The following is an 8,802-nucleotide window of genomic DNA, read 5'->3' as shown; positions in this document are numbered from 1 at the left end:
AATTCAAGAAAGAAAGTCTCAGGATGGGTCAACCTGTATTTCTGGATACAAATCAATGAAATGACAGTTTCTGTCCCATAAGGTCCTTAAGGTCAGGATTTGACCTCAGGCCTAGTTCACTACACAGCACTTTTTTACATTTCTACAAAGCTAATCTGAATCTGTAAAGACTAATCAGAGCTTTATCACATCCATACACTGATTGGACACACATCAGAGGCTATGAGGGTTCAGTGTCTTGCCCAGAGACACTTCAGCATGTGACTGCTGTGGAATCGAACCCCCAACTCTCCCACTGGAGGACGACTGCTCTAACCACTCAGCCACAGCTGCTCCAAAATGTGTTCTTCCTTTTTAAAACAACTCTTGTAAATTTAAAAGCAATTCATGCAAACATTACTTTATGAACCTCTACACTGCTGTCAGTTTTGCATTCTAGTCATTTTGACTGAAATATTATGGTATTCCCCCAAGAAGTGCTCGAAGTTGCACAGGAAGTGCTACAGTTTTTGCTGCTGCTCTTTGTATTTGCAAGTCACCTTGAAATTCCATCAAAAAAAAAAAAAAAAGTGTATTGCAAAATTGACAACAGTGTAAAAGTAGGTATAATAGCATTCACACGAACCTATGAAATTTCTGCAGCTTGGAGTTGTTTAAAGATGGCAGCGACCAGCTTTGTTTCATGGCTGTGGTCAGACTAACGTCTAGCTCATCAGTCCTATTAGTCTTCAACTCTAACTCTCCAAACCTCTTACCTGAGCTGATCTTCAGCTCATCTACAGCAGGTGAGATATTCATTTTTCATTTAATATATGGGGCGGCTGTGGCTGAGTGGTTAGAACAGTCGTCCTCCAATGCAAGTGTTGGGGGTTCGAATCCACCAGCAGTCACATGCCGAAGTGTCCATTGGCAAGACAATGAACCCCTCATTGCCTCGGATGTGTGTCCCATCAGTGTCTGAACATGATCTAAAGCTCTGATTAGTCTCTTTAGAATGATTTGTTCAGTTATTTTTTGTACAGATCTAGTATAGAGCTGTATAAATGGGTAAAGGAGGCACAGATTGTTGTAAAGAGCTTTGAGAGTCTTGATCAGATAGAAAGGTGCTATATAAGTACAGGCCATATAATTTGAACAGAGCACAAAGATCTTAAACCCCTTATATAGTATGTACATGTAGATACTAAATGTCTTGTTTCCTTTTGGACCAGTGATGTACATGGAACTGCCAGCACCAAAGGTAACATTCCTCTTCAAGACCAGCACCTTGCTCTGGCCATCCTGCTGGAACTGGCTGTCCAGAGGGGCACTCTGAGGTAATGCCATCTCCAGTATTCTGTTCATTTGCACGTTTCTTATTTTCAAATTTTCCTTTATTTAAACAGCTGCTGTTTCTCTTACTGTGGCTTATGTTTATGTCCTTCTAGTCAGCTGCTTTCAGCTGTTCTGTTACTGTTGCGTCTGTGGGATAACAGCGCCAGAGAGATGGACAACGAACGCTCCTCACAGGGGACCAGTGCTCCTCTTCTGCCCCTCCTGCAGCGTTTTCAAAACATACACTGCAGCAAGGAGGAGACTGTTTTGGAAGAAGATGCTGAGGTAAAAAAAAAAAAAAATCTAAAAGAAAGAAACATTACCACTTCAAATTAGAAATAGGATGGACTATCTTAATTTAAAAGCCAGCACAGTGAATCTTAAGTTTACCTTGACTTTTAGTTCACTACAAAACCTTTATGAGCTCAATAAATAACATGTTTTGATGCATTGTCTTTATTTATTCTGTTATATTCACCACACAAGTCAAATTCAACACATTCTAAAAGATTGGGTAATAAAGCTTCTATTTCGTATAGGCTTTGCCCTTTAAGGCTGTCGCTGGTTGGTTTTATCCCGTCATGCAAAGCATCGCACTGAAAAACCCCACCAGCGACAGCCTTAAAGGGCTAGCCTATACTCATAGAATGTGGGGTTACAGTACGCAACCAACGATCTGTGGACGGATGACCCTGAAGGACTTCTTCATCATTTTTGAAGGCATCATCTATTGCTTTAAAATCTTAATTTATTTTCTATGTTAATGCTTCCTCCACAAAAACATAAATGAGAAGAACATCGATTCAACCTGGTACAGTCACATATGATAACAGTCTGGAGGGTCTTTTATGTCTTTCGACTAAAAAACATGGTATTGATTTTTAATTTTAATTTTTTTTTTGCACAGTATTGTTTTATCCTGATGCATGCTCAATAATCCATGTAGAAAAATCTTAAAGTGAAGTCAGGTCCTCTGGACGTTCATAAAACAAACAATAAAGTAGAAACAAAATTTTGTTTTCTCAGTCATCCAGGTATATAACAACAAAAAGTGGCTTCTGGGTAATACCAGATGGCTAGGCCTCAGACTGACGAAGCCTCTTGGACGAGGGGCGAAACGTTTCTTTTTTAACAAAAAAAACGAAGTCCAGATGACATGATTCAACCTTTTTTGTTATTAATAAAGTAGAAACGTTTCGTCTCTCATCCGAGAGACTTCTTCAGTCTGAGGTGCTGTATTCAGCTCTGTTTTATAAATAGCACCTTCTCAGAGTGGATCAACCAGTTTGCTGATGACAACCAAAACCAGCTGATCACATGACAGCATCCCCACTAGCTCAGGAGCCAGGCAGAAGGAGAAACCCCACACAAGACAGGCTCTAGAGCAATGTGGATATCCTAACTGGGCCTTCCTGAAAGCAGAGAAGAAACCCAAACAGGACTCCAGTCAGCCATCACTGGAGACGTTTATTTTCTAAACATAACGTCCCAGTGGCTTTTAAACCCCAAAATACATTAAAGACTGGTTCATCCCAAAGATCCAGTCCCCCGGCACAAACAGAGTAATGTTGTGTATGTTGTTCAGTGTCAGGAGGGTGATCAGTCTTACATCGGGGAAACTAACCAGCCACTGGCCAAAAGGATGGACCAGCACAGAAGATCAACATCATCAGGCCAGGACTCTGAGGTCTACACTCATTTCCAGGCCAGCGGTCACTCTTTCAGGGATGAAGATGTTCACATCCTGGACAGAGAGGAGTAAAGGAGGCCATCTTTGTGAAAAGAAACCGTCCATCATTAAACAGGGGTGGAGCCTCCAGGTTCAACTGTCCCCCTCTTACAATGCTGTGATTGCTAGTATCACTCAGCCCTCTGTGAATTCGAGGATGACACAGGAGTGGATTTTCACTCCTGTCCTGTCCCACTCCTGGTAACACGACTCCTGCTCCTGTTTTTCATTTAATTTTTAGGAAATACATTGAATTTGATTTGATCTTCTACCCATTCCTGTTTAAATTACTTTGTGTTCTGCAGGTTTATTTCAAAGGATATGTCAACAGGAACAGTTCATCTGTGGTGAAATAGAGACATTTATTGTCTTAATCCAAACAAAAACCTTCACTAAATGTCATAAAACAATAATCCATGGTCTGTAGTCCCTATAATGTTTCTACAGAGGATCAGCTGCCGAGTCTGTTTCTGGCTCTTTTCAAGGTCAGTTCCAGTAAAAACAAAAAATCTAAACCAGTCCATGGGTCACACCATGTCTACCTTAGATGAAAGAACCCAAACACAACAAGTTGCATTTTACTAATTTATTGAGCAGTTGTTTCCTTTAAACAGTGACATCACTGTCATGTTTTAAATTGTTTAAACAAACAAAAAGAAAAATAATGTACCAAGCAGAGAACTCAACAAATAAAAAAGTTTAAATTATTATCCACTGGACGACGTCCTCCAGAAGTTCAGTCTGTGTGGTCGAGGTAACGAGCTCGTTTGGGTGAAGCATGATGTCGTGCATCTTCCCAGACTTCAGAGCATCATTTACAGACTGGACCATTGCAGGTCTGGTGTTCCACCTCATCTCTCCACAGCTGGACCAGTCCAGAGCCTTGTGGAACCTGAAAGTGACAGAAGACGTGCACGAGTCAAAATAGTGTCACAGTGACTACAAGTTACAATCTGTTGGCCTTTCTTTTGGAAAAATATTTTATCAAAAACAAGAGATTTACTATTGAAATTAAGTCAAGAAAATGTGACATTTGTAATTATAAATTACAGAAGCTCAATGTTTCTTTATTTCACTTGTCATATTTTATAATTATTTAATGAGCCTCACAGGCAGAGTTACAAGATGTTATGTCTCTTACCTGCTCTGTTGAAGTGTGTGACAAGGGTCTTTGTGTCCAAAGCTGTTTAACAGCTTGCTTCCAGAGCTAACAGCTTCCTGTGTTAGGTAGAAAAATTAAATTAAAGACAAACAAAAAGCTTAGTGCTACTTCTTGTGCCATGCTTTATAAACAGTTATTGAATCAAGGATTTACTTATGTAGGTAAACATAGATGTTTTAAAACCTGTTAAAATACACCAGAATGCAGGAAATAGCAGCTACTTTATTCAAAAAGTTATGGGGGAGGACCCACAGACCTCACACCAATATGTCCCCCCCCACAATAATTCTAATGATAATACATGCTCCGTGGTTCAAGCCAAGAGCCATTGTCAACACTGGGGGGCTAAGGCCCCTAAAAAGGGCTTCTAGAATCGCCCCGGTGTGAAGAAATGAACTGAGAAAAATCAACTCTAAAATTTAACACAACATAATTGTACACATCATATCTTAAATATAAAACTAAAACAGTTATTATAATGTATATGCAACCAGTCTTTCATATAAAAACTGGGATATTTTTACCGGAGAATACTTTCACTAACGAGTTTGTTGTTGTACTGACATGGCTTGCTGTCGACAGTAACTATTTACACAATAAAGTGAAGGTTATTCACGTTTTCCTCCATTTCAGTATCTAGCAGGACGTCACAATGTAAAAATAGGGATATTTTTACCGGAGAATGCGTGCACTTTAACCAGGAAGAGTTTGGGTTTTTTACATTACAAACAGCAACAGATAATGAGGATTTTAACCTAAACATAACAAAGCAGAGCATCATTTTTAAATTAAAAGGAACAAGGTGGAGAACAATGTGCTGTTTGAGTTTATTTACTGACGGTAAACAAAGTCCGACTCCCCGCAGCTCCTCACAGCTGAGACTTAAGTTTAAATCAGCACAGCACCAACACAACTCTTATGAAGTTCAGATTATTTGACACTTTCCTGCTCGTTCTGCGACTTTAATAGACAGACAGTTACTTCTTACCTTGTGTTGCAAACTATTTCAGTTACTCGGTTTCTTTGCTAGAGACTTCGCTGCTCGGTGAAAAGCTACGGCTGGAACAGTTGACTTCTGGGCAATGTAGTTCTTTTGACTGTGTTAAAGTGAAGTCTCACTGAAAGAAAACTACAAAATAGCTGCGCCCGTGGTGTTTTTTTGGTTTCATTTTCATTTTTGGTTATTGGTCGGTTGCCGCTCCTGTCTGCTCCCGTTAGCTTTCAGTCCAATCACGTCCCGGTCACGTGAGTTATAATGAGGTTGACTCCGGTCCCGCCAGAATCACGTGACCCGCGGTACTCCCGAAAAAATGTCATCCTCTACTGTGGATAGTAAACAGCCATCAGGTGCTAATGATCCATTGTTAGGCTGATGGTCCTTCTTGAGCATGTGATCAGCTGGTTCTGGTTGTCAGCAGCAAACTGGTTGATCCACTCTGAGAAGGTGCTATTTAAGAGACTGAACTGAATACAGCTCCTCAGACTGAGGAAGTCTTGCAGATGAGAGACGAAACGTTTCTACAGTTTTGTTTTGTTTTGTGAACCCGTCCAGAGGACCTGACTTAACTTTTAGAGATTCTTATGTTTTAATCTTCAAAAATATGAAGCTGCTACATACAGCATGTTTCCATGTACATTCTAATTTAAAAAATATATATTTTCACACATTTTTGTAGCACATCTACACACTGTGTTGTCCAATTTTTACGTTTTTTTTAGTTTTTTAAATATACAATCTCTAATATCATTTGATGGTTCATCCCAGGTAATACTGAGCCTGGAGAAGTTGACTCTGTTTCTGGACAAGTCTGACAAAAACAGTTGATGGATCAAAAATATCAAATGAATGTTTTTTTGACTTTCTGACTCCTATTTAATACTTTAATTTCCAAGGTAACAAATGCTTTGATTGAATTTTTTAGATCGTCACTTCTCCCCTCAGTCCTGTTGAGAGTTTTCTGCGCTATTTGACGTTGCCTCAGGACAACGACCTGGCCATTGACCTTCAACAAACGGCTGTGGTGATCATGGCTCACCTGGACCGCTTAGCTTCTCCCTACAGTCCACCGCACTGTAACTCCCCGTCCTCACACAAGGTGATGACCAGTATTTTGGTCATGTTTAACAGTCTTTTTTTTAATATAGCTACAGTAATACTTAAAGGCTAAATGTTAGTTGAGTTTAAAGTTATTTAAAATATTTAAATTGTTACCCCGACACTCAACACAGTGTTTTATGAGTTATACTGGAAGTTGATTTGCTAAACAGAAAAATGTCTACTGGAAAGACTGCTCTTTTATTCCAGGGGACCTTACAGGAAGTGATGGCGTGGGGCCTTTTAGGTTGGAAACTCTATGCCAACGTCAATGGACCCATTCAGTGTAAAGCCCTGTCGAGCCTTGGGATCACGCAAATCGTTTGTTCTGAAAAAGGCTTTCTCATCCTATCCAGCAGCGGTGCTGTTTACACTCAGAACTACAAGAGCACAGCCCTGGTTAGTTCAGTCGCTCAGATATTTTCTGTTTATTGATAAAGTCCCTTTTGAAAAACCAGCAAGTAATTAGTACTTGCTGGTTTGCTTCAGCTCCACATACAGTAACTGAGTTTTATGTTCAACAGGCTCCTATGCTTGTTTACGGTCTGAGCTCCAGAAAGATTCTGAAGCTTGCGGCTCATCCTGATGGGCAGCACTACCTGGCCCTGTCATCCAATGGGGAAGTGTTCTCATGGGGCTGTGGTGACGGGGGCCGCCTTGGACATGGAGACACCAGGTAAGCAAGGAGAGGAAACTGAGCATGGCTTGCTTTTAAATTTTCACAAGGTTTTATTTACAACTCGTCATATAATGAAAATCTTTGACTTTTTTTTTTTTCAACAAAAGTATTTTTATTAGTTTTTTCATTTTTGAACATAAAACTTAAAACAATAAAACCATCTCCTCCCACCCCCACCCCTTCCCTCCAACACCAGATCAGTCAAAACTACACATTATACAGGCACCGACATGCTCTCAACAAACAATATAAATGGCCGCCAGGTGTCCCAGAATCTCTGCACAGAGCCTTTTAAGGTGTGTCTCTTCTCCAAATGAACAGGACGCATCACCTCTCTTAACCAATGTACATACAATGGGGGATGTGGGTCCTTCCAGTTACTCAATATTAGCCCCCTATCCAGAATAGAGCCAAAGGCAGTCACATCCTTCTCACATTTGCTGAAGGATGTGTCCACCTGGACCACCCTGAACAGTGAGATGAGTGGTGATGGAAGTACGGTCTTACCACATATTCCAGAGAAGGTGTCAAATATAGATCGCCAAAAAGTCTGCAGATTTGGACAGGTCCAGAATGTATGCAGGACTGTAGCTAGAGTTTGTTTGCAACAGTTGCATGCAGGGTCCAGGTCTACTTTAATCTTGTGCCCCTTTTCTACTGTTAGGGTGCGGATCAGGTCAGTTTGGGTCGGTTCAGATCAGCTCGTGTCTCGTTGTGTTTCCATGTACACTTCTGGACCGGCTCTGTAGGCGGGGACTAGAATCCAACTGGTCTTACCACCTGGTGGCGGTAGTGCTCCCTTAAGCTACTTACTAGCCACCACTAAACGTATTAGAAGAAGAACACCCTGAAGGTTTTGTCACACGATGTTGTGGAAGAGACGTCATGCTCTGATGGAGCTGTAACTTATAAACCTGATTCATAATCCTACCTTACTGCCTTCCTGCTGCTTTAAATCCATGTGTTTTTCATTTTAGTATAGATTTTTACAATAAAGATGTATTAAAAATATCTTCACTTTTATTATTTACAGATATGCACAAGGTTCATGTTAAAATTACAAAACATCACACTGTGCTGTAATCTTTGAAACTGCTTTTACAATAAGACTTGAAAACAATTAGATTAAATTTTGTCCTTAAATTTTAAAGGTTTGTCTTTCATTACATTTAAAAACATAAATTTATTACTTATTAATCTAAAAAAGTTAAGTCTGGTCCTCTGGGCATTCAAAAAAACAAAACAAACAAACAAAAAACATTTATTGTTTATTTATTATAAACTGTATTGTTTGTTTTGTGAATGTCCAGAGGACCAGATTTAACTTTTTAGATTTTTCTACCTGGATTATTGAGCAGCATCAGGATATTAATTAATAAATAGTTGGTCTGTGAACACCATGGGGTCCTAGAAGAGTTGAAGAGGAGGCTGTTGATGTCTGTGCCTCCCTGGTGAAGATGCTGCTCCCACAACCCTGAAGCATGATGGATGGATGGATGGATGGATGGATGGATGGATGGATGATGAAGAAGAAGCCCGTCAAACACAGCAGGAGTGGTCAGTTCAGGTGAACTCCTGCCTGTTTGCTTCAGATCAGCTGTTCAAATCTCTGCAGGTTCAAATAAAAGGTGCACCAGGACTTTCAGCTGAATCTCTCAGGGGTCACAGTTGTACGGACGATAACTGATAACTGATAAATGATAACTGATAACTGATAACTGATAAATGATAATTGATAACTGATAACTGATAACTGATAAATGATAACTGATAACTGATAACTGATAAATGATAATTGATAACTGATAACTGATAACTGATAA

The 8,802-nt window shown here is 39.9% G+C and overlaps 1 protein-coding gene across 1 annotated transcript in view; it reads left to right on the top strand.

The window, feature by feature from the left end:
• herc2 (HECT and RLD domain containing E3 ubiquitin protein ligase 2) overlaps positions 1–8,802 on the top strand; it is a gene marked incomplete in the record, with an annotated part of 472,599 nt that overhangs the window by 58,698 nt on the left and 405,099 nt on the right. The window contains 5 exon segments of the mRNA XM_037698316.1: positions 1,212–1,316; positions 1,428–1,599; positions 6,128–6,301; positions 6,511–6,699; positions 6,825–6,976. Coding sequence (XP_037554244.1) covers positions 1,212–1,316; positions 1,428–1,599; positions 6,128–6,301; positions 6,511–6,699; positions 6,825–6,976 — 792 coding nt within the window.

Source organism: Nematolebias whitei, chromosome 3 (assembly GCF_014905685.2).
Source record: "Nematolebias whitei isolate Nwh7 chromosome 3, NemWhi1, whole genome shotgun sequence".
In the NCBI taxonomy this organism is placed as follows: domain Eukaryota; kingdom Metazoa; phylum Chordata; class Actinopteri; order Cyprinodontiformes; family Rivulidae; genus Nematolebias; species Nematolebias whitei.
This window is presented reverse-complemented; position numbering and strand designations above follow the sequence as displayed.